The 25,860-nt window shown below is 50.9% G+C and overlaps 1 protein-coding gene and 1 long non-coding RNA gene across 3 annotated transcripts in view; one reads left to right on the top strand and one right to left on the bottom strand.

The window, feature by feature from the left end:
* The window catches only part of Fntb (farnesyltransferase, CAAX box, beta), a 90,005-nt gene extending 78,506 nt beyond the window's left edge, over positions 1 to 11,499 (top strand). For both annotated transcript variants that reach the window (XM_052185608.1, XM_052185609.1), the window contains exons 10-12: positions 2,244 to 2,355; positions 3,913 to 4,027; positions 10,118 to 11,499. In XM_052185608.1, the coding sequence (XP_052041568.1) occupies positions 2,244 to 2,355; positions 3,913 to 4,027; positions 10,118 to 10,249 (359 nt within the window). In that variant the 3' untranslated portion in view covers positions 10,250 to 11,499. The remainder of the gene's footprint in view (positions 1 to 2,243; positions 2,356 to 3,912; positions 4,028 to 10,117) is intronic.
* LOC127687216 (uncharacterized) lies at positions 10,150 to 14,156 on the bottom strand. Its single transcript, XR_007978350.1, has 2 exons — positions 13,090 to 14,156; positions 10,150 to 12,992 (listed from the first exon to the last, which is right to left on the bottom strand). It is a non-coding gene; the product is annotated as an uncharacterized LOC127687216 (long non-coding RNA).
* Positions 14,157 to 25,860: the final 11,704 nt, after the last annotated feature.

Genomic DNA, 25,860 nt, shown 5'->3' with positions numbered 1-25,860 from the left:
CAGCCTGTCATGACTCGGTGGGTATGGAAGCCTGCCCCCAAGGCTGACCACCCGACTAGGGGTGGTGCACTTGCCTAGTATCCACAGGCTCTGAGTTTAATCGTGTAGCACGTGTACATACATGCACACACATGTACATGTGTACACACATACCGTCCCATTCACCCATAAGATACACAATGCTCATATTAGCTGACTCGTTTGAGATTTTTTTTCCTTATTCCTGCACTTCTGTCCGTGGAGATTAGCCTGATGGAGAGCTTCAGACAACCAGCATGTGTGTGGTCTTAAGTTTGGTCCCCAGCAAGATCTGGAGGCTGGGACGTCCAAGGTTAGGGCACCAGTATGCTCTGGTGTCTGGTAGGGCTGCTCTCTGCTTTTACTGAAGGTCCTGTTACTGACTCCTCTAGAGAGGAGGAATGCTGTGTCCCTGTGTGCTGGCTGGCAGGTACAAAGGCATCTCTTTTATCTCTTTTTACCCTTTTAGTTACTAGGAACATTTTAAAAATTACATTGTGTGTGTGTTCCTTCTTCATCTTTTCCTTGGTTCAGCCTCCCAAGTAGCTGAGACAACAAGTATGTGTCTCTTTTTGAGGAAAGAAAAAAAAAGAGGGAGCCCCTGGAGAGGTGGCTCTGTGGTTCAGAACACTGCCGACTCGACTTGGTGAGAGGACTCAGGTTTGATTCCCAGCACCAACATGGCACCTCACGCTGTCTGTCACCCTAGTTCCAGATCCAGTGCCATCTTCTGGCCTCCATAAATCTCAGGCACATGCTACATGCAAGAACCATATATGAGTGTATGTGTGTATGTGTATGTGTGTGTGTGTGTGTATGTGTGTGTGTATGTGTGTGTGTGTGTGTGTGTGTGTGTGTAAAATAAAAATAAAGTAAAACAACACAATTGTAAAAGTATTGCCAGATGTATGAAGCACAGCTGTAGTTCCAGGAGGTAGATGCAGGCGGATCAAGAGTTAATCATGGTTATCATTAACTACATAGTGAGTTCAAAGCCAGCCTGGACTGAGACCATGTCTCAAAAAAGAAAAGAAAATACCTTCTGTCTGAATAGTCTATAACTAAATGTGGAATGATCTTTGGCCATGTGTGTTGTGTGTTGTGTACAGGTTTGTGTGTGTACGTGTACATGTAGGTATGGGCTGACAGAGGCTGACATCTGCTCTTTCTCAGTCAGGCTCCACCGTATTTTTTTGTGACAGGGCCTCTCATTGAACTTGGAGCGCTCCAGTTCAGCTAGGCTGGCTGAGTGAGAGCCTCCCGGATCCTGTCCGTACCTCGACGGCACTGGGACTGCAGGCGCGCTCGCTCGCTCTCTCGGCTGCACAGACCCTTTGCTCGGGTGCTGGGATCTGAACCCCGGTCCACACGCTCGCACAGGAGGCCGTTTCCCAGTCCTGCTTGCTTTGCCTGCATTCTTACCCACCCTGTTCACGTTGGCTTTTTGTAAATTCTACCTAGAGGTTTTTATGCCCACCGAGAGATTTGTGTACCCATATCTATGGGAGCTGTGGCCCTGTTTTTTTTCTTCTCAGTTACCTTGTACCTCTCCTTAAGTGGGATGCTTCCCTGTGATTCAGAATGATGGTTCTGAAGATGATGTAGCAGAACAGAATTGTAACTGTATAGAAAAATAAAAACATAAAAACAAAGGTGGTAGCTCTTTCTCCTCTCCCTGCTTGGTAACTGTGGCCTGCAGAATTCTCTCCCTGTATTGGCTGAATTTAAGAACAAAAGGAGCCCAGGGTGGAGTCTTACCCAGCATACACTGCATGTCCCCAGCATGGCTGGGTTTTGCTTGTGCCGTCCGTGGCCTAGAACACTTAGCAGTGATGGCTTCAGGGACAAATGTTCGGGTCTCTGGGGGTTTCTCTTGGATGCGGATTTAGTTCAGGGTTAGAAAAGTCAGAATGGGCTGTCTGACCACTAGCCTGCGGTAAGTCGTGCGACTTAACAGGCTGCAGAGAGGAGCCAAAGGAAATGCCCTCAGGAGACTGAGGCAGTCCTGGGGCTACGCCGAGCAGCCACTGCCGGAGATTTGGTTGTGGACCATCATCCGTGCTGACTGGCAATGGAGACTGCCACGGAGACCTGCTCGTGGACGGCACAGCCACGTTCAGGAGAGGGCACTCGTGGCGAAGACAGCAAGTATACTAAGAAAGACTAAACCCCGTCAATGACCACTGATGTCAGCCCCACCCTTCTGACCCTGTGTTCTTCACCAGGTGACCCCGCCCTCAGCATGAGCCACTGGATGTTCCATCAGCAGGCGCTGCAGGAGTACATCCTGATGTGCTGCCAGTGTCCAGCCGGGGGCCTTCTGGACAAACCTGGCAAGTGAGTGTTCTCTTGGGGAGAGGGACGAGGGGAGAGGGATGAGGGAGAGGGATGAGGGAGAGGGACGAAGGGAGAGGGATGAGGGAGAGGGACTGTGCCACCCAGGCTCACTTAGAGCAAGGCCCGTCAACCTGGGCATCCCTGTCCTTCATCTGCTTAGCAGTCACATTGTGAGGGGACAGTGCTGTGGTTGGGGTGGCCCCCTTTTCAGTGCCATTGAGCAGTCACCTCTGCTACTCATCCAGTGTCGCTCATCCAAGACCAAGCTGGACACCTTCCTATATTCTTTACTGTTTTTTTCTAAAGATTTATTTATTTATTATATGTGAGTACACTGTAGCTGTCTTCACTCCAGAAGAGGGAGTCAGATCTCATTATGGATGATTGTGAGCCACCATGTGGTTGCTGGGATTTGAACTCAGGACCTTCAGAAGAGCAGTCAGTGCTCTTAACCACTGAGCCATCTCTCCAGTCCCTGTTTTTGTCCCTTTTGATATGGTTTCTCTGTGTTGCCCTGGCTGGCCTTGAACTCAGCGATCCACCTGCCTCTGCCTCTTCAGCGAAAGGCATGTGCCACCATGCCTGGCTTCCTTGACTGCTTTCGTTGTGTGTTTTTCTTGTTGAGTCCATTTAACTAGAATAGCATGTGGGCAGAAGTGCAGCTCAGTGGTGGGGTGGAGCACTGTTCTGGGGTCAATCCTGAGCTTCCTGAAGCAGCAAGAAAGAGCGGGCGCTCAGACCAGTGACTGTTGTAAACAGATCACAGCCCAGCAGCTGCTCTACAGTAAAATAAATGACGAAATGCACACTGGGGTGCTGTGCATGGTACTGTAAAAGAGAAAGCTAAATACAATATGAAGCTGGGCGGTGGTGGCGCACGCCTTTAATCCCAGCACTTGGGAAGCAGAGACAGGCGCATCTCTGAGTTTGAGGCCAACCTGGTCTACAGAGTGAGTTCCAGAACAGCCAAGGCTACACAGAGAAACCTTGTCTCGAAAAACAAACATAAACATAATAATAATAATAGTAATAATAAAATATGAGATGTCCTGTTACACTATGGACCCACGCATGCATGCACGCACTCACACACGTATGCACTGCTGCTAGGCTGAAGGCCTGCCCCAGCAATTTATCAATAGGAGTGTGATTGATTCCTAGACAGTTTTCTAGAGAAATGCGTTAATTTGGTGCTACCTTTCTCAGGGCTCTTTCCAGAACGGCAGGAAAGACTAAATCAGTTCCTATGGCGGAGGGTGTGGCTCAGCAGTGACTGTGGACTAGCCTAGCAAGTGGGAACAAAGCCCTGAGGTCCCTCCTCATCACTGCAGCAAAGCCAAGCAAAGTAAACCGTAGACCCTTTGTTGGGCAGGGTTCAACAACGGGACCTTTCAGGCCACTGCTGGGGACAGCCAGCCATGCCCCCTCTGACCCTGTATAGAAAAGGGTCCAAGGTGCATCCGTATCACAGTCCTCTGGATTCATGTGGCAGTACTTGGGAGAGTTGGTAGAGAGGGGCGGGTCGTCTCAGAGCTGTCTGTCTGTCTGTCCTTGCAGGTCACGTGACTTCTACCATACTTGCTACTGCCTGAGCGGCCTGTCCATCGCCCAGCACTTTGGAAGTGGAGCCATGCTGCACGACGTGGTCATGGGCGTGCCCGAAAATGTCCTGGTAAGGCAGGTGGGGGTTCAGCGCCCCCTTTCTACAAGGTTCGCAGGAGGGGACCTGTTTCAGAGTGGCCACTTGCATCCTGCAGAGCTGGCTCTGTCCCCTGTGTGGGCACGTTGGGACACTCACAGGCCGCACCCTCCTGGCGTTCTGCGGCGTGTGAGGGCGTGAGTGGAGGAAATACAGGGCCAGGCAGAGGCTGGACCTCAGCGGGCTGCCCTGGGGGGCAGATGCTGTGACCTTATTCCAGCCCATAGCTGACCACAGCTCCCTGCTAAGGCATGCGCAGTTGTTCCTCGGAGCCCGGGAACCTCTAGCATGGTCAGGGAGCCCGAGCCCGGGAACCTCTAGTATGGTCAGGGAGCCCCGAGCCCGGGAACCTCTAGCATGGTCAGGGAGCCCCGAGCCCCGGAACCTCTAGCATGGTCAGGGAGCCCCGAGCCCCGGAACCTCTACCTCTAGCATGGTCAGGGAGCCCCGAGCCCCGGAACCTCTACCTCTAGCATGGTCAGGGAGCCCCGAGCCCCGGAACCTCTACCTCTAGCATGGTCAGGGAGCCCCGAGCCCGGGACCTCTAGCATGGTCAGGGAGCCCCGAGCCCGGGAACCTCTAGCATGGTCAGGGAGCCCCGAGCCCCGGAACCTCTAGCATGGTCAGGGAGCCCCGAGCCCGGGACCTCTAGCATGGTCAGGGAGCCCCGAGCCCGGGAACCTCTAGCATGGTCAGGGAGCCCCGAGCCCGGGAACCTCTAGCATGGTCAGGGAGCCCCGAGCCCGGGAACCTCTAGCATGGTCAGGGAGCCCCGAGCCCGGGAACCTCTAGCATGGTCAGGGAGCCCCGAGCCCCGGAACCTCTAGCATGGTCAGGGAGCCCCGAGCCCCGGAACCTCTACCTCTAGCATGATCAGGGAGCCCCGAGCCCCGGAACCTCTACCTCTAGCATGGTCAGGGAGCCCCGAGCCCGGGAACCTCTAGCATGGTCAGGGAGCCCCGAGCCCCGGAACCTCTAGCATGGTCAGGGAGCCCCGAGCCCGGGAACCTCTAGCATGGTCAGGGAGCCCCGAGCCCCGGAACCTCTAGCATGGTCAGGGAGCCCCGAGCCCGGGAACCTCTAGCATGGTGAGGGAGCCCCGAGCCCGGGAACCTCTAGCATGGTCAGGGAGCCCCGAGCCCGGGAACCTCTAGCATGGTCAGGGAGCCCCGAGCCCCGGAACCTCTAGCATGGTCAGGGAGCCCCGAGCCCCGGAACCTCTAGCATGGTCAGGGAGCCCCGAGCCCGGGACCTCTAGCATGGTCAGGGAGCCCCGAGTCCGGGACCTCTAGCATGGTGAGGGAGCCCCGAGCCCGGGAACCTCTAGCGTGGTCAGGGAGCCCCGAGCCCGGGACCTCTAGCATGGTCAGGGAGCCCCGAGCCCGGGAACCTCTAGCGTGGTCAGGGAGCCCCGAGCCCGGGAACCTCTAGCATGGTCAGGGAGCCCGAGCCCGGGAACCTCTAGCATGGTCAGGGAGCCCCGAGCCCGGGACCTCTAGCATGGTCAGGGAGCCCCGAGCCCGGGAACCTCTAGCGTGGTCAGGGAGCCCCGAGCCCGGGACCTCTAGCATGGTCAGGGAGCCCTGAGCCCAGGACCTCTAGCATGGTCAGGGAGCCCCGAGCCCGGGACCTCTAGCATGGTCAGGGAGCCCCGAGTCCGGGACCTCTAGCATGGTCAGGGAGCCCCGAGCCCGGGAACCTCTAGCATGGTCAGGGAGCCGCGAGCCCGGAACCTCTAGCATGGTCAGGGAGCCCCGAGCCCGGGACCTCTAGCATGGTGAGGGAGCCCCGAGACCCGGAACCTCTAGCATGGTCAGGGTGCCCCGAGCCCGGGAACCTCTAGCATGGTCAGGGTGCCCCGAGCCCGGGAACCTCTAGCATGGTCAGGGAGCCCCGAGCCCGGGAACCTCTAGCATGGTCAGGTCAAAACCCGCTCACTGTATTATGGCTGGCTTCGTCGCTTAGCTTAGAGGCAATCTCTTCAGAGAAAGGCTGTCCACGTGGCCGTGTGGCACTTTGCCATGTGTTTGTTTCATGTGGGTGTGTTTCCTCGATAAGGTGGCAGTCCTAGCCTGGGATGTGGCTCAGGGGTAGGGTCTGTGACTAGACGTGTCAGCAGAGCCCTGAGCCCAGACCCAGCACAGGGAAGGAGCAGGATGTTGGCCACAGCGGCCTGGCAGAAGCACACACTGTGCCCTAGGCATGAGCCCGAGAGACAAATGCGGCCGAGACTGTCCTCGGTGGCCAGCAGATATAAATACTGAGCCTTTTCTTCTCACCTGGCTTTTATGTCTTTCCTTTGCTTGTGTTGGTAAATATTTCAAGCAGATGTGCAAATAGATGAAGAATCATTATTTTCTTTGTCAGGTTCCCACTATGTCACTTTGTAGCTCTGACTGGCCTGGAATTCACATTGTAGACCAGGCTAGCCTTCAAGCGTGTCAGCCTTCTTGCCCCTGCCTCCTGGGGTGGTTGTGATTATAGGCTGCAGCCTCTGTGGAGCGCATGGTCTTCCTGTCCCTGCCTCCCTGTTGCTGGGATTGTAAGTGCTCCAAACTCAGGCCTTACGGCTTCCTAGTCACTCAGTGGCTTCCTTAGACTTTCATGAGGGCTAGCGGCATGGTTCAGTGGGCTGCCACACAAGACCCTGAGTTCAGTTCAATTGTGGAAAGTGACCTCCACCTGAATGCTGTGGCACGGGCGGACCCTGTACCACACGGTAAATAAATACATGGAAAAATATGTTTTAAGATTTGATATACATTTTTTATTACGATGTATTTTTCAGGTTGTGCTTCAAATATACTGGCTTCAGGAATTCAGTGGGTAGCTTGCTGGCCCTCCCCAGTTTAGACAGGGCCTCTCCCTCTGCAGCGCTGGCTGGCTTAGAATCCAGTGTAGACCAGGCTGCTCTTGAACTCACAGAGATCCGCCTGCTCTGCCTCCTGAGTATGGGGGTCCAGCTTCCCTCTCCCATTTTGTCTCTCAGAAGCGTTGCAGAGCGGAGGGCAAGGCGTGTGGTTCAGCTGGTACAGCATATAGCCTGCGTGTGTGCGTGCGTGTGTGTGTGTGTGTGTGTGTGTGTGTGCATGTGTGTGTGTGCGTGTGCGTGTGTGTGCATGTGTGTGTGTGTGTATGTGTGTGTGTGTGTTTGTGTGTTTGTACAGCCCTCCGCTCTGTTCCGCCATCCCTCAGTGCGCACCCGGAGTTCCAGCACATAGGAGGGGGAGGGGAGGCAGCAGGTCAGAAATTCTTGGCTGTATTCCTGAGATAGAGGCCAGCCTAGGCTACATGAGACTGTGTCTAATAACTAAACGGGGCTGACAAGATGGTTCAGCAGGAAAGGGCATTTGTTGCCAAGCCTCAGAACCGGAGACCACTCCCGAACCTACAGCAGGAGAAAAGCAACTCCACTAGCTGGGCAGCACGCACATGCGTGCACACACGAGAGATGGGGACGTAAAGAAAGAAGTTGAAAATATTTATCCTCTTCCTCGTTACGCCCCCAGTGTGAGAGGCCCCAATACTGGTCTACAATTCTGCCCTGTTGCATATCTTAAATTTCTTTCAGATTTCTATAATGTAGGAAAATAATGTGAAAGAATTGAAATATGATCCACACTTCTACCCTCAGAAGAGTTGTGGTGCTTTTTCTTAATTACAAATAAAGATGCACCATACTGTTTAATAACGGAAACACACGTACAGGAATAAGAAGAGTGAACGTGGGCTGGTGAGATGGCTCAGTGGTCACGAGCACTGCCTGCTCTTCTGAAGGTCCTGAGTTCAAATCCCAGCAAGCACATGGAATCATATACACAGCATCTGTAATGAGATCTGACGCCCTCTTCTGGTGTGTCTGAAGACAGCTACAGTATATTTACATATAACAATAAACAAATCTTTTGCCTGGAGTGAGCAGAGGTCCTGAGTTCAATTCTCAGCATCCACATGATGGCTCACAACCATTTGTACAGCTACAGTGTACTCATATACAGAAAATAAATAAATCTTAAAAAAAAAATTAAGCAGAAGGTGAAAGCTAGCCTCATGGCTTGCCGTTGCAGTCTTGCTGGATGCTGGAGGCCTGCCAGCCCCGGCCTCTCTCACAGCTGTAAGCAAATTGTGAGAAATTTGAGATGTTTTTGTGCACAATGCTTTTTGCTTGTGTGTTACCAGTTAAGTTTCCCTGGTGCAAACATTTAAAGTCCAGAGTGCTTTAAAAGCTAACTCTTTCCAAGTCCCACACTAGCACTCAAGAAGGTTTGGACCTAAGAGTGGTTGTGTACATCTGTAATTGCAGCAGAGGAGGGTACATCCTATCCAAAGAAGGGGGCGGTGTGCTCTTTTAGTCCATAAAGAATGCAGTCATGTCATTTGCAGGAGAATGGTTGCAACTGGAATCATCAGAGTGAAGGGAGCAGTCTCAGGAAGACATGTTTTCTCTCATCTGTGGGTCCAAGTTATATACAGATACATAAACATATGTATCAAGCCAGGCAGTGGTAGTACACGCCTTTAATCCCAGCGCTTGGGAGGCAGAGGCAGGCGGATTTCTGATTTCTGAGTCGAGGTCAGCCTGGTCTACAGAGTGAGTTCCAGGACAGCCAGGGCTACACAGAGAAACCCTGTCTGGAAAAACAAAAGCAAAACAAAAAACAAACAACAACAACAAAAACCCAAAAAACAAAATAACCCCCCTCCCCCAGAAAACTGTACGTATCTATGACATGTAACTAAGAAGCCAGACTGTTTGTGGAGAGAAAGGGCTTGATGGGAAGGGGAGGGCTCAACACAGGACATGTGTAGACAAGCTTTAGTTTTTAAAACGCTACAGTGTTGCTCCTCCCCTCTCATTTCTCCTTTCCTCTTCTGGTTTGTTTGTTTGTTTGGTTTTGGTTTTGGTTTTGGAGATAGAGTTTCTCTGTGTAGCCTGCTGTCCTGCTGTCCTGCAATTCTTTCTGTAGACCAGGCTGGCCTCGAGCCCACAGACCTTCCAAGTGCTGGGATTAATGGCGTATGCTACCACTGCCAGACCTCCTTTTCTCTTTTACTTTTATCTGCAATCCATATGAGAGAAAATGTGATTTTCTATGCCAGACGTCTCAGGAAGGGAAACAGAAGGACAATGGAGTGTACACCAAGGGGGAATCCTGGGACCAGCAGAAGTAGGAGCTGAGGGCGAATAAAAACTGCATAAAGACTGTGTACACGACGAAACTGTCCAGCAAGGCAGTCACCACGCACACCTGTGATGCCAGTGTGGGGGAGAAACAGGAAGGTCCGGAGGTCAAGGCCAGCTTACATAGTAAATTTGAGGCCAGCCTGGACTAGATGAGACTTAAACGGAATGAAAGGAAGAAAATGCTGTACCAGACAGTACTTTGTTAATTAAAAATATATTTAATGATAAGAAAGTTACAGTGCTTAAGAAAAAGGGTTTGGAGCAAGGAGACAGCTTACTGGTGGAGCCCATGCCTACCATGCTAGGATGCTGGGTATGCCACACAGTTTCTGATTTCAGAGTTTTCCATAACGATAATTACTTGGTAAAGTCTATGTGAATATTCCAAAATCCAACAAACTCCAAAATATATTCTTGGCATTTTTCCATGTCATTTAAATATTTGAAAGCACAGAATCAGAGATCTCTCTCTCTCTTTAAAAGATTTATTTTGATGTACATCGGTGTTTTGTCTGCCTGTGTGTCTGTGTGAGGGGGTTGCTTCCCCTGCACTTGGAAGTTACATACCTTTGTGAGCTGCCATGTGGGTGCTGGGGATTGAACCCAGGTCCTCTGCAAGAGCAGCCAGTGCTCTTAAGGGCTGAGTCATCTCTCCAGCCCCCAAAGCACATGTTTAAGTGGCTGAATAATGTTCCCTTGTGGCTGTGGACTGTGGGAGGTTTTCAGCAGATACTGGTTTTGTTTCGTTGCACATTTGGGCCTGGAATAAACCTGTGTGTGTGTCACTCCTGCTCCTTAGTCTAGTTCTGCCAGGTGCCTTGAGCAGACGCAGAGCCACTGGTGAACTGGTGACAAATCTGCCTCTGTTCTCTTCACAGCAGCCCACGCACCCCGTGTACAACATCGGACCTGACAAGGTAATCCAGGCCACCACATACTTTCTGCAGAAGCCAGTCCCGGGCTTTGAGGAATGTGAAGATGAGGTGACCTCAGATCCTGCCTCCGACTAGAGGACCCATGGCTCCCCCAGCTCCCCCATCATGACGACAAGGTTTCTCCGTTTGGGTGTATAGCACGCTCTGTGCTACTTGAGCCTTGGCCACTGTGGAGTTGTGGTTTCTTTGTCCTTTCCTGTCAAACAAAACAAAGCCATCAGCTCTGGGTTGGAATCTACCATGGTGTGATTTTTAAAATTATTTTCATACCTGTCAAACCAAACAAAACTCTGGGAGCCGAAGTAGCAAGCTGGGTTGGAGAGCAGTGCATGCTGGGAAGCAGCAGCCTCCCCACCCCCAGCAGCCAGGCCCGCAGTGCTGAAATGGAAGGCATCTGCGAGCATCTCTGAGCATCTCCGCATCCCAGCCACTGCTGTGACTCCACCTACACACCACCATTCAGTCACCAGATGGGCATCCTCTCTGGTATACATGTCAGCTCCGTACAAGGGTGGGGCTGTGGGTCCAGCCAGTATGAGCTCGCTGGAACCGAGCACTGGGCTCCAGAAGGGCATATTTATGTTTGTCTCTTTCACCCCAGTCATCGCAGAGGACAGGGGCTGGGAATGAGGAGGGTCTTAGATTGAGCCCTCCCCACAACCTGGGGAGAAACGAGTCACATCTCTCTCCGAGGCCATGTTTGGTATGAGCAAGACTTGTTTTGTCCTTGGTATGATGACTACACCCAGGTAACCAATTATGAGTGGAAAACCAACCTCTAGGTCAACTCCTTGCCAGAGGAAGCTGCTTCCCATGCCCAGCCCCAGCCTCTCCCCATCATGTCCCAGGAGAGGCCCTCCTCCGGTGTGCTGCGGCCCAGGCTCCTTTCTTCCTCCCGCTCAGCCCTCCAGGACAGCGCTGACTTCCCTCATCCAGGGTGTTAACACTACTAAGGCTTCACCTTAACTGATCACTGAGGATCTGTCCCCGCCCTGTCCACTCCAGGCTCTGAGACAGAGTCAACTGCTAGGCAAGCTGGCTGCTGCCACACAGTAGCCGCAGGTGGTCGGGCACTTTCTGTGGATGGATGTTGACTCCTGGAACTGCCCCTCAGTCCGTAGGGTGCTGAGTTTGGTCGTCCATCCACTGCTACAGTCATAGCAAGCTCGTGTCACCGTCCCAGGCTGTGAGGCAGACAGGAGCTGGGAGGTGCAGCATGAGGCTTGTCCCAAAACCACTGGCCATTTGCTGCCTCTGATTCCCTATTGCTTTGGTGTACTGGGCTATGTATTACCTCCTTGAAATAATAAAAGAGTAACATTTTCTATGCTGTCTTTTTTTTTTTTCAGAAAAAAAAATTAAATCTGTGTGTGTATATGTGTAGATGTCTGTGGAGACCAGAAATAGGCATCAAATCCCCTGATCTGAACTTACAGGATCACTGAAGTACTTATTTCAGTGTGGGTGCTGGGAACCAACTTTGTGTCTTTTCGAAGAACAGAAAGTGCTCTAGCCATTGAGCCTTCTTTCCTGCCCACCATGCTGTCTTCTGTCTATACTAAGAAAATCCATCCCTTCAGGATGCCCCCTTGCTCTGGGGATTTCCTGTCTCCTGCATGTGAATGAAGGAAGTTGAAATTCATTTCTCCTTGTGCACCTCCTTCACACACTGAATTCTAGTATTTGTCTGTCTGCAACCCAACCAGGGAGGGGGCTCTACCACTGCACAGGGCTGGGTGGGTGGCCATCTTGGCCACAGGTAGGGGCTGGCATGGGTATAGCCAGAATTCTGTGGCTACTGGAAAGGACTCTGATAAGAAAGGCCAAGAAGGCAGTGTTCTGAGGCTTGCTCCTTGGGAAAAGGAGGATACCTCAGGGGAAACTCCATCTATGCAAATAACCCAGAGCTATGTTCTGACTGCAACCCCCATGTCCTGGAAATGTTTATTTTGCTAATAAAGGTTTGGGTTGCAACCCATTATCCTAAGTTTATCTGTCCACCACTGACAGGAAAAGGCTCAGCACTGGAAGCCTAAGGGATAACTGCAGTCATAATTGGGGTCAAGAAACCACTTTGGTCTGTGATGTCTTTATACCCGGGAGCAGGGCCTGGAAGGATGGGTGGAGTTGGCCTAGGGAGAGGAGAGGGTACTGGTACTGTTGTCTCTAGGTTTGTAATAACTTTTCTCTATAATTCGTTTTCTGGAGAACTTCCCAATTGAGCCTTCAGGTGGGCCTGGGGAGAAATCTCAGATTTTATTTGATCCATATTTTATCATGTAGATCCTGAGTAAAAGACACTTCCAGCATAGCATGGACTCTGGGAAACCTTTACATGAATACCGAACTAGAACAGCTCTGTCTATATCTGCCTGAGTGCCACCTGCCCACCTTGGGGATCTTGCCAGCTCTTCCTGGCAACAGAAAGCAGGCTTCTGAGATCAGCCAGGGTCAATGCCCCTGGTGGCATCCTTAAACTGTCTCTCATTGTAGCCCTGTGTCTGAGTCAGTAACATCAGGTGAGCCGGTAGCTCTTTGGACATCGCCAAGATGTAGGTAAGAGGGACTGCTAGCCTGCGCCTTGTGCTGCGCTTTGCACTGCTGTAAGATTTCTCCCGACAGACCTTCATCCAGAGTCTCAGGGTTCATCGGGGCTTCCCCATGGCCACGCTGCCTGCCCTGCTGAAGATGGAGATTTAACCCATGCTGATCCCGACAGACCTTCATCCAGAGTCTCAGGGTTCATCGGGACTTCCCCATGGCCATGCTGCCTGCCCTGCTGAAGATGGAGATTTAACCCATGCTGATCCCGATAGACCTTCATCCAGAGTCTCAGGGTTCATCGGGACTTCCCCATGGCCATGCTGCCTGCCCTGCTGAAGATGGAGATTTAACCCATGCTGATCCCGACAGACCTTCATCCAGAGTCTCAGGGTTCATCGGGGCTTCCCCATGGCCACACTGCCTGCCCTACTGAAGATGAAGATTTAACCCATGCTGATCTTGCTCATCCCAGATTCCCAGGAATCCTAGGAAGACAACGACCCAGGCCCGCTCTGTGGTCTCTGGTCAGTGCCGAGGCTCCTCTGGCTTAGCTATATTGGCTCCAGCACCCACCTGCTGGCGGAGCTCCCACAGCTGCCTTCAGAAAGCAGTGCAGATATCCAGAGGTAGAGAACTAGTCCGGGCCATGGCGCGCACACAGAGGCCCATCTTCAGGTGGTCTTCACTTGGCCCGTGGCCCCATGTGCTTCCTGGGTCTGTGAACTTAGGACGGCAGCCTATTCTCATGGGTTCCTTTGAAGCACACAACTGCAGTGTATCTTCCTGTGTCAGCACTACAACAGCATAAAGCCTGTTCAATCTGCCATGTCATGGGGGTGTTACAGACTAAATACCCGGAAAGGGGGCCACACAGGCCCAGGAGCCTGGAGGAAGGAGGAGGATACGGTGCCTCTCAGAACTTCGATTACTTAGCGAGAGCTTTCTGGGGTCAAGACAAAACAAAGGCCTAAAGCGGGTTACTGTAGAGTTCTAGCGGATGACAACACCATGCCAGTTGCCAAGAGCCTCTTCCTGGTGATAAATTCCATAACAGATGTATCATGTAGGCCGCAGGAACACTGAACCAGAGCGTCCTCCTTGCCTAAGCTTTCCCGCAGACAGTGTAGTAGGACTCTATAGGAAGACACTTAAAACCACACAGAAGCAGAGGCCATAGGCTGCTTAACCACAGTGCCACTGGGGGGCCTCTGCCAAGGGCTAGCCTCACGCAGACCTGGCTGTGTCGGAAGCTGTGTGATGGTCTGTGGGTAAGGCAGGCCACCAAGCCTGACTGACTGAGCTTGGTCCCTGGGTCCCACATGGCAAAAGGAAAGAACTGACTCCTATAAACTGTCCTTTGCCATCAACCAGTACACTGTAACATGCATAGATATGTATATATGTATGCGTGCACACCTACATGCGCACAATTATGAATTTTAATATATAATTTAATATTTTAGTATATAATCAATTTAGGAAATTATATTAGTAATTTAGGTGTTAATAAACTGTGTTAATTATTAATAAATTTATAATAATTTAAAGGAGACTTCAGGGCTGCTGTGATGGCTCAGAGGCTAAGGTTTGTTGCTCTTCTAGAGGACTTGGGTTCAATTCCCAGCACCACATGGCAGCATCACAACTGCATGTTAACTCCAGTTACAGGGGCCTCAACATTCTCTTCAGGTTTCCTTGCACACTAGCCATACATGTGATGCACACATACTTGAAAGGAAACAAGCATACATAAAAATACATCTTTTAAAAATGAAACTATAAGAGGTAGATGGTTGCATATGCCTTATACCATTTCACCAATACTAACTCTATATAATGTACTTTGGGTAGGAGCTTAGTAGCCAGGTATTAGAGATGGATCTGTCTGGGGCTAGAAATAACAGCTTAATAGTAAAATACTTGCCTAGTATGCTCAGGGTTCTGTACCCACTGTCACAAACTAAAAAGAAAAGGGCGGCGGCGGCGGCAGCAGCAGGTGTCTGATGGCCCTGGGTACAGTGCAGTTGTGGCTAGAGGGAGGATCCACTGGCTTGAAGTACTGGGTGTCTGGACAATGCCAACATTCCATCACAAAGATTAAAGCTTGTCTCAGATTCACTCAAAGCACCTCTTGGAGAAGTATGTTCCGGGAAATGGCAGGAGCTCACTATGGCTTTCAGCCCCGAGTGGGAAGTGGATGTGTTTCTACCCACATGCTGTCTAGACTCTCACTGTGACCTAAAACGATAGGAGCCCCGCACAGAGTGTGTGTCAGGGAAGGCGCAGACACGGGTGACCCCCTTCCAGGGTGAGTTTGACTCAGGAACGTTTGCGTCTCTGAAGCTGGTTTGCGAGCTAGGGCAGTGCTGCTTCCATCGGGGAGGGGTGCTTCACGGGGAACTGCCTTCCCGTGTTCTAGTTCACCAGCTAGCAACAGGATGCATACTTTTTTGTAAATAAAACCAATACTTTTAGGTTCTGTGGATAATAAATTCTCTTGCGACGCTCAACTCTCCTCACCACAAAACCACAGGAGTGTGGCTGTGTCCCAAGCCAAGCTGTGCTTATGAAGACAGGTGGTGACCCAGATTTGGCCCATGGGGTGCAGTTGGCCCTGGTATATATAGATGCTATCTCATCTGTATTCATTCAGTGTTCTGCTATATCCTCATGGCTGGGATGTTCTGTGCACTGTGAGTCACATAAATGCATTTGGTCAGTAAAAATCATGCTAAATATTTTATTTATTTATTTATTTATTTATTTATTTATTTATTTATATGAGTACACTGTAGCTGTCTTCAGACACACCAGAAGAGTGTGCATCAGATCCCATTACAGATGGTTGTGAGCCACCATGTGGTTGCTGGGAATTGAACTCAGGACCTCTGGAAGAGCAGTCAGTGCTCTTAACTGCTGAGCCATCATCTTTCCAGCCCCTCATACTAAATACTGCAGTCACTCATATACACTGCTCCATGGCATGCACTGCCTTAGACAAGGATGGAGAATACACAACTAAAGATAACAGTGAAGCTGACAGTTGCATGTGGTGATGCACATTTGTAATTGCAGGATTCAGGAGCAGAGGCAGAAGCCCAAGTTCAAGACTAGACTGGACCACATAGAAACCCGACCATGCGAGTTCATTCAATCCCTGGACCCCACACTACAGAAGAAGAGAACTGACTCCTATGAGTTGTCCTTTGATCTCACTATGTGCACTGTGGCAAGCATGTGCACATAACTGTGCACACACATAAATAATCTAAAAATTGTGGAGCTGAAGAGAAGGCTCAGTGAAAGAAATAGGGAAGGCAGGAAGGCAGGAAGAAAGAAAGAAAAGAAAAGAAAAGAAAGAAAAAGAAAGAAAGAAGGAAGGAAAGAAGAAAAGATAGATTGATAGATGATAGATGAATAGATAGACAGACAGATAGATAGATAGATAGATAGATAGATAGATAGATAGATAGATAGATAGATGATAGACAGACAGATCCAGGCTGATGCAGAAGCCATGGAGGGATGTTTCTTACTGGCTTGCTCAGCTTGCTTTCTTATAGAACCAAGACCACCAGCCCAGTGATGGCACCACCCACAAAGGGCCCTTCCCACCTAGATCACTAATTGAGAAAATGCCCCACAGCTGGATCGCATGGAGGCACTTCCTCAACTGAAGCTCCTTTCTCTGTGATAACTCCAGCCTGTGTCAAGTTGACACGCAAAACCAGTCAGTACACCATCAGTCTTCAACTTACAATGTTTTGACCTCATGGTCTTACGAAAGCAACGTGCTGAATGGTTTCCATGCTGCGCTTAGCAGGTTAGGCAGGTGGTGTTTGACTTATTTATTTTCAGTCTCGCTACATATCCAGGCTGGCTTGGCAGGTTAGGCAGGCGGTGTTTTGGGTTTTGTTTTGTTTGGTTAGTCTTACTATATAACTCAGGCTGTCCTAGAACTCAGAATCTTTCTTCACTCAGCCTTCTAAGTGGTGGGACAACAGGTGTGTACCCCACACCTAGCTCATTAGTATAGTTTTGACTTTTTATTTCCAACTTCAAGTGAGCTTATCACAAACTGAGGACTATCTGTACAGCTGGGAGCACCCTGACAGACAGAACTATCCCAACTCACTCCCGAGGCCCGAGGTTCCAGGTGCTGCCTGAGAAATAGCACCCTGACCTGCTCTCCCCGGCAGCAACTGGGATCGTCTGCCTGATGCCTGGCTCAGCCTCACCCAGTGGGTGAGGCAGGTGTATGACCTGTGTTTCTTAACTGGAGAAACAGGCCAGAGAGCTGGGTGACTCACTGAGATTTCTGCTGGTGGGTGGTGAGGCCCACCTGAGCCCAGATCGGCTACCCCCGCGCTGCTCGAAGCCTGTGTTCTCTTGCCACCCTCGGGCTCTCGCTCAAGAGTTCAAGGGTAACCTAAGGGTAGAGCGAAACACTGGTTTCTTCCAGGGCAGGATGACTGAGGCCTTGAATTCTTGGCCCCATCTTTCACCAGGATGAGACAATGACAGCAAAGAGGGGGAACAGGCCTGCCCAGTCCTTTGGAGCTAGTGTCTCATGTAGTACAGGCTGGCCTTGAAGTCACTCAGTAGCTGAGGATGTCCTTGAACTCCTGATCCTCCTGCCCGTATTTCCCAAATTCTGGGGTTAGAGGTGGGCACTACCACTTCTGATTTATGTGGTGTTGGGAGCTGAATCCAAGGCTTCATGAATGCTAGGAAACAAACAACTGAGCTATGCCCCGCTGGTCCTCATGTTGTGTATAGTCCATGGAATAGAGCGGCATTCTTTTTTGTTTTTGGGTTTTTTTTGGTTTTTTTTTTTTTTTTTTTGGATTTGGTTTTTTCGAGACAGGGTTTCTCTGTGTAGCCCTGGCTGTCCTGGAACTCACTCTGCAGACCAGGCTGGCCTTGAACTCAGAAATCCACCTGCCTCTGCCTCCCAGAGAGCTGGGATTACATGCGCCACCACTGCCAGGCCTAGAGTGGCATTCTTAAATAGGTGTGCCACCCTGCTGTGACACTGTGTTACTCACGCCGTGACATGAGTCTCTGGGAGCTGACCGCAGCCCTGGTGGCAGCCGGCCTTCTCCAGCCTGCCCCAGCACGTGTAACCGGGTCCTGGACCTCTTCCTCTTCCCAGGAGGACAGCTTTGCTCGAGCTCTTTACCACCTGGGACAGGAGCTGGGACCACGCAGTGGAGCTGCTTTCTTCCTGCCTCTCTGGCACATCCCAGAACAAGATCAGACAGGCACAGAGCCTGTTAGTGGGAGCTCTGCCGCGGCCCTCGGCCCCCCCTAAGGAAACACAGCTTTTCAAAAACAGCCACAAAAACAACGGCTGCTGAGCCAGCACTCAGGAGGCAGTAGAAGGATCAGAAGCCCAAAGCTTGGGCTACATAGTGAGGTCCAGGCTAGCCTGGTCTAAGCTATCGCAAGACCCAGCCTCCAAAAAGAAAACAGAAAGACAGAAAAAGGCGGGTGGGGCAGAGGAGTAAGAGGAAGAGGAGGAGAAGCAGCAGCAGCATATTTTAAAATAAGGCTTTGACAGGGAGAAGAAGAGAGAAGGAGAGGCATGGGGAGAGGGAGGGAGAGACAGAGACACCAGCTGGGGATGATGGTGCAAGCCCGTTGAGGCAGGAGGGTTGGGCCAGCTTCAGCTACATAACTAGCCTGACACTGCTGCATGAGACTGTGTCTCAGGAAGAAGCGAAACAGGGGCTGGAGAGATGACTCGGTGGTTAAGAGAAGCAGCTGCTCTTCCAGCGGACCCGGGTTTGATTCACAGCACCCACATGGATGCTCACAACCATCTCTGACTCCAGTTCCAGGGGGTCTGATGCCTCTTGTGACCTCCTCAGGCTCCTGCACAAGGTCTACACGTAGGCACACTCATATGAACACACACATACAATGAGATATATGTATATGTGTGCATTTAAAGTAAATCCGAAACTTTTAGTTTTAGCTTGACAGAAGAAAATTACAAAGCACAAAGTTCCTATGCATCCTCCCGCCGCTACCCCAGCTGTTATGCTTTTACGTTAAGGACCCAGAGGCGTGGCTCTGGGAATTAAAGAACCCTGGCTGCTGTCCCAGAGGTCCAGGGTTCAGGTCCCAGCACCCACATGGTGGCTCACAAGTCTGTAACTCCAGTTTCAGAGGATCTGATGGTTGCTTCTGGCCTCCACGGGGACTGCATACATGTGGTTGGGTATGTAATATGGGTGCAACAGCTAAGGCCACATTTCACTCAAATTCCTATAGTTTTTGTCTAATGACATTTTAAAATTACACTTACCCTGTGTGTGTGTGTGCTGTATATGTCACTAGTCTGAAAGTTAAAGGCTTCTTCTACCAAGTGGCTTCTGGGGATGGAACTCAAGACATGAGAACTGGCAGCAAGGCGGCCTGCAGAGCCACCTCGCTGGCCACTTTAATACCATTTTTTGGTGCTACAATACTAAATACTCTGCTTTAGGTCTCTTGGCTCCTCTGGCTGTGACAGCTTCTCAGACTTTCTTTCATGTGATGACCGTGGTTGTTTTGAGGTTCAGGTCAGGTTATTTGCTAGACTGTCAAGTGAGACTGAGGAGACACTCCTGAAGGGTTATACTCTGGGGAAGAGAGCCACAGAGGGAAGTCACAACAGCGCTGACCCTGACCACTCGCCAAGCTAGTGTGGTCAGATGTCTCGAAAGCTCTTCCTTCTTCCCTCTCCTCCTCCCTCCCTTCCCACGTGCTCTAGAGAGGAGGCACTCGTTAGCCTACCCTGAAGGAGTGGAACCACCAGGCTCCAGAACGATTGAACCACTCCCTGGAGACCTGCTTACCACCCTCTCATCCACCCTTTGTTCAGCGCTTGGTGTCAGCAGCTGTGAATTCAGCCAACTGAAAGTCAGAAATTCTACAATACTGACGCCCACACTGAACATGTGCGGACCTCCCCTCCCTTCACACGGCTGAGCAGTTATCTGCATGTCACATATTGTAAATAAACTAGAGCTTTGGGACGGAGGGCAGTGCTGGAGTGCGAGTCCGGGGCTAGGAAGCGCGTTCTGACTTTATCCCCAGCCTCAAGAGAATACTTAAAGTACAGAGAAGGACTTATGGCGGTTATGAGTAAACACTGTGCCATCTAAGAGAGCGGAGCACTTGTAGCTTTGGGTACCTGTGAGGGCTTCAGAGCCAGTCTCCATTCCTGAGGGATGACTGTGCCTATTGGCATAGACTCCAGAATACTCAGAGTTATGTTCTGATACTGTAGCCTGTTTTGCTGCTCAAATTGTCTCTACTTTAGCAACCAGACCTCTTTAATGGCTGTTTCTTTTACACATCAATACTTTTTTACATTCAATAGCAACATTTTACCATCTTTTTCTTTCACACCACATTGCCTGTCAGTAATAGATGACGCGGGTTCTGCATGTTTGGGGTCAGTATACCATTCTCTTGACCTTTGCACATACTAACTTCGTTCCTTAATAGGAACTCTGAATTGTTATCTTGGGTGTGATTCTTCCTTGCTACCTCTGTACCTGTGATGGGACAAAGGGTGTGCTGGAGCCTGAAGCTATCAGCCAGAGCAGGGCTGGATCCCAGAGCCTGCCAGGCACGCTCCTAGTGCATGATGACTAGCGCCCATCATGCATGCCACATCCTTATCAGAGAGATGTTGGGGGTAGGCATGTTCTTCCCTGGACAATGCCACTGAAGTCCTTTACCCTCTCCAAATCAGTGCCAGCAATGTGCCTGGATCCCAGGGACCTCTGGATCCCATTAGTATGGGAATAGCAACCAACCTATATAGGCTGAGAGGCTTTGGGTCCACCTCTTCACCTGCTGTCGGTCCTTAAGCCCATGTAGCCTGACACTGGATTTTCAAGGGAAGAAGGAAAACAAAAGTGTCAGAAGGGCTGAGTGGGCCCTTCCCTGACCCCTGACAGCCCTCTCCTTCTCTCCCCTCTCCCCAAGGGTTCCACGTCAACTTCCCTGGCATGTAGAAGCTGGGCACGCATGCTTAGGGCTCATGTATGAGTCTTCTCTCTACCCATGGAAGCATCTCCAGTGTCAGGGCTGGGTTTCATACATAACCTGACTAAATCTCCAGTGGCTGCTACAGGACAGCCCAAGACTGCACGCTGCTCAAACACCCGTGAGCTGAAATCTGATGGAGGCAACCCCATATCAAGTCAGAGATGACTGCACATCCATGTGGGACCTTGTAGGCGGTCTGTGGCCTGGTCGAACAAGGCCACTCCAGAGACCCGGGAGAACATTCTACAAGGGACAGAACTGTGAGCTATGCTCCCAGACTGCTGACTCCTCAACTCCATAATCCCGTGGCCATCAGTCACGTATGGCCACACCCCAGGCCCCTAGTGTTTTGGCTGGACTCCACCCCTACAGTCACCTGGCTACAGCCAGGTTTTCCCCACCCCACGGTTACTTGGCAACCCAGCCCACAATTAAAGGTGGCTTCTTGCCCCTCTCCTCCCCTCCACCCTCTCGTATTTCTCTCACCTTCTCTTGCCCCTCTCTGCCCCCCCTCCATCCTTTCCCCCTTTCCTCGTGGTCACCGCCATCCCTCATCTATCTTCTCTTTCTCTCTTTACTTCTCCATCTCCTTTTCTCTTCCTACTCTTCTATAATAAAACATTGAAACTGTCTGTCTTTATCAAAACCCGCCATGTAAGATCATGCAGCAGGCCTCAGCATTTCCAGCCACCAGGAAAGGCTCCAGCCTGTCTCGGCCAGGCTTCCTCAACAGGTACCAGGAGGCCCAGACCAGAACTGGCACCGCCTTCTGAGCAAGGACCTCCCTCCGCGCTAGCCAGGTACTTGGCGCCCACCGTCCCTACCCGGGTGCAGTGTGCCAGCCTAGCCAGTGCTCTCCTATGTGGGCTCTTCCCCCCGCCCCCCACATCCAGGCTTGTCCCCCTGTGCACTTTCAGTGACTCTGTCGAGGACCACAGCAGACCAGGTGCTTGGCTAATGTAAAGCAGCAAGAACTGACCAGCCTGAGACTTCTTGGGAGCGTCTAGGCTGAAAGGCCCGCTCACATCACATCTGTTCTTTGCATACAGGGAGGGAGGGGCCTGGACTCATTTCCTGGACAGGAAATGTGGTTGTTGGACCCAGAGTCCTTCCCTGGTCTCTTCAGAGGTCCTGTGGTAGGTGTTTGCTATCGACGTGACATTCCTTTCTTAGCTGGCTGGCCCTGTTACGGCCTCTGCCTTAGGTCTATCCCTACCGTCTTGGAGGCACAAGGACACTAGGAGATAGGGGAGCAATGACTGGACTCCTGAGCTGGGATGAGAAACCATAGGGCGGGTGGCAACCCTGTGAGCATGTTCAGGGCTCCCCCCTGAACAGTATTCTGCAAGGCCCCGTTTTTGGGTCCATTGCAGGAACCAGCATACAGGGTAATGTGCACCTCTCCCCAAAGGCTAATGCCATCGGGTTTGTTTTCTTTGGCAGAAAGCTTAATCTTTGGCCACTTTCAGCACAGGAATGGACAATTCTGGTGCAGCTTTTTTAATATTGGGCCCTTGATTCCCTGTTTGTTTTCCTCCAGTCTTTAGTTTGCTGGAAACAAATTACTAATAGAGATTACTGTGTAGCTCAGTCCAGAGGCTGTAGGCATACAAGGGCCCCACCCTGCAATGGACATCAGAGGTAAACAGTCCTGACTGGGGCCTGGCACTCACAGCAGGACTGCTGGGCAGCTGGCTGCATGGGCTCTGTGCATGCAGGACTCCCTGTTCCACACCCTTTAAACCCACCCAACATACTGAGCATCTGCAGCAGAGCGAGTGTCCTTGGCTCCAGCCATAAGGTTTGTCTGCCCTATCTCTCACCCCATGAGGAATCCCCATAATGAAATTACCATTTTCTTCCTGTAAGAAGCAGGAACCATTCTCCCTAGTAAAGATCAAAGGGTGCCTTCTCCCCTTTGAAGCTCACTTAGAAGAAGTCTGAAGCCCTGTGGATTCTAACTCTGTTGCTGTTTAGAGGTTTGGAGGAAGCACTGTCTGGCTCATACTGGCTGAAATCAACAAATCCACCCACTCCGGAAACGTGTTAACAGGCAGTCAGGGGGCCCCACAAGTCACCCCAGGTTACACCAATACAGCCATTTTTCCCCACGTCTTAGGAAGTGACAAGAAGTTTACGCACGCACAGACCACCGATAACTTCATCTTTCTTCACCCCAATCACCCTTCCCCACACCTCAGACTGGTTTTTCCATTCCATAAATACTTCTAAACTCTACCTTGGGGAAGGCTCCTCACCAGGCTGGGGGCCTAGTGGGTTAAACTCTTTGGCTTCTGTAAAATTTACTGCCTCAAGAACTGGCACACTGGGTGGCAGGTGATGCCCAGTGTGTTTAGTACCCTCATGAAACAGGCTCATGCGAGATGGATGAAAACAAGGCCTGACCCACACCCCAACAAGCCCCGTGTGGAAGCAGCGCTGGGCTGGTATGCAAGGTTCTCTTAAGAAACACAAGCCACAACCAGAGGGAGGGCCGGGTGAGGGCGCCAACAGGTATACACTATTCCTTAAGACTGTTTCAAAGCAAGGGCAGCACCTCTGCCTGCAGCCTTCACTGTATCTCGCCACCCCCTTTTCTGAAGCATCTATATACACCAAACTTCCACAGCATCAGTACAGGATGGAAATCATTCATTCTGCATCTCAGTATTAGCATCCAGGCAGAAGCAGCCCAGAGCCAGGAACTAAGACCTGCCACATCACATTGAGTATCTGAGTGCTGGAACACACCAAGGACATTGTAAGCGTACACCTAGGGTCTCACAATGGTACTGTACTTGGTTACTGTCCTTGTAGTATGGCTTTGGAGACCAGGGCAGCGACTGGAGGTAAAGACTGCAGCAGGCGAGAGAACTTAGACATTTCGGCTCAAGCCTCTGGCCCATGGAGGAGTTCCTGGGAAGAAGCTGTGTCTGCAAAGAGTCATTAGCAGACCAGAGCTTGGGTGACTCGGAGAGGCTGAAATGTTTCAGGCCCACAGCCTGATTACAATTTATCTTGGGCTATCTTTAGGCCCCTAGTCATTTCTTTTCTACTTCTGTTCTAGATGTCACATCCAATGATGAATAGGTAAGATTTCCTTGGAATGTGTAAGACTCCAGTTCCCACCAATCTGATGGGACCCGAGGCCTCTATCAGTGCTCCCCATTGTGTTTTAACCTGCTTACCTGATTTCCCCACCAATGTATTTTCAAGTGCCTTAATTTACGGCATTCCATTCTGTTCCTACAAATGAAGTTCATGAAACTTTCCACACTAGAACAGCCATTATGAATCTCATAGAGGTAAGGCTGCTGAAGCTAAGAGAAACTACTTCATGAAAGATAAGCCATGAAATCCAGGCAGTCTGACTCCAGAGCCTAGGCGTCAAAAATACTCTCACCTCTAACTCCTGCCACCCACTCAGTTTTGTTTCTTAAACCTGTCCCAGCTGACAGCTCTTGGGTGGGGTGGCACACGTAAAATCCCAGCAAGAGGGAGGCTGAGGCAGGAGGAATCTCAAATTCAATCTGGGCTATCCGGTAAGTTCCGGGCTAGCTTGGCCTACATAGTAAGAGCATGTAACAAGAACACCAGACAAAACCTGACAGCTCTGTAAGACTAGCAGATGCTTTACACTCTGCAAGGGGACTGGCATGTCAGGAAAGCACGCACAGATGAGGAACCAGGCCATTTTTAAACACCCTGTGCTTAGAGCGATTGCAAAAGTAGTCATACCAAGCTCACTACTGTGAGGAAGCTGCGAGTTTCAACAGGTCCCTAAGGGAAGTTACCTGTGGCCGTGACCAAGCAAACAGAAAACCAACAGGTAAGCTGGGCTCTCTGCAGGAGACCCACTGCGATGACAGAAACAAAGACAAGATCAGTGTCCCCGAGCAAGCCACGCCCACCACGTGGCTGTGGGACACACTCACAGTTCCTAGACACTCATGCCAAAGGAGAGCGAGCTGTGACTTGCTTTTTTGCTTGTCCTTTTCTGCAGGGCACCCTCCTGCCCCAGGTCTCTTCCTGTCCAGTCAACGTTGCCCACAGCACCATCAGTCCTCCACCACCTGTCATAGCAGGTGGTGCAGATTCCGCTTTACATCCAACTGTGTATGAATTCTGGGGAAGCCTAAACTCAAACCTGCCCCATACCGATCTTGGAACTGGGGCCATTTACCCAGGATACCCCACCAGCCAACCAACTCGGCTGCTTTTTCCTGTTCGCTCATAGCCCGCTGGGTGCCTAACTTCCTGCACTGCCAGCTCACCAGCTGACTTCACTGGCAGATCATCCCTAACATCTATTCTGACCAAACCAGTATGCAGTGCCCTAATGATGCTAACTGAGGCGACACGCTGACTGCGAGCACTTGTGAAACCCCCACCCCCACCTCAGCTCTCCCTCTGCCTCCACAAGGAAGGCCCTTCAGGCCTTGATTTCCCATCGTGCGCCACAGCTTGTGAGGTTGAGGATCCACTTCCTGTACAAACATGGCCTACCTACCGATTTCCATTAAGTAGACACTAAAACCGGGTGTCAAGGGAACGAAACCCCAGCACTCTGTCATATAAAGCAAAGAACTTACCTGACAAACAGAAATCCTGTCATTGGTCAAAGCTTCAGGTTGGAGTTGGGTTCACAGTAGTTAATTTGATGTTGTGATGGATTCTCTGACTTCCAGTCTTTGGCAGCTCTGATGTTTTCTCTTTATAACTGGAATGCTCTAGAAACTGGAAAACACTGGCCAATGCTACTACTAGCCAGCCCTTTTATACCAGACATTCATTAGAGGGAGAGTGAGTGTCTCAGCTCTGAGCCAACGATGCCTCCAGAGAGCACCTGTTCAGCAGGAACTGCTGCCACAGATCTCCCACTGCAAGCCTCAAGGGCGCTCTCTGCCACTCACGTTACCACTCTTTCAGGCTGAGAGACATGGGAGAACAGGTCTGTCTGCAGCTGCTCCTGGCTCTGCAAGGAGCCAGGATTTCTGTAAGCTCCTGTAAGAAATCTCAGCTCCTCTTACAAGTTTCCACAGAGGCCCAGTAGCTTCCAAAAGCATCCTCCCTCAACTATCATGGCCATCATT

Source organism: Apodemus sylvaticus, chromosome 6, assembly GCF_947179515.1.
Source record: "Apodemus sylvaticus chromosome 6, mApoSyl1.1, whole genome shotgun sequence".
Taxonomy (NCBI): Eukaryota; Metazoa; Chordata; class Mammalia; order Rodentia; family Muridae; genus Apodemus; species Apodemus sylvaticus.
This window is presented reverse-complemented; position numbering and strand designations above follow the sequence as displayed.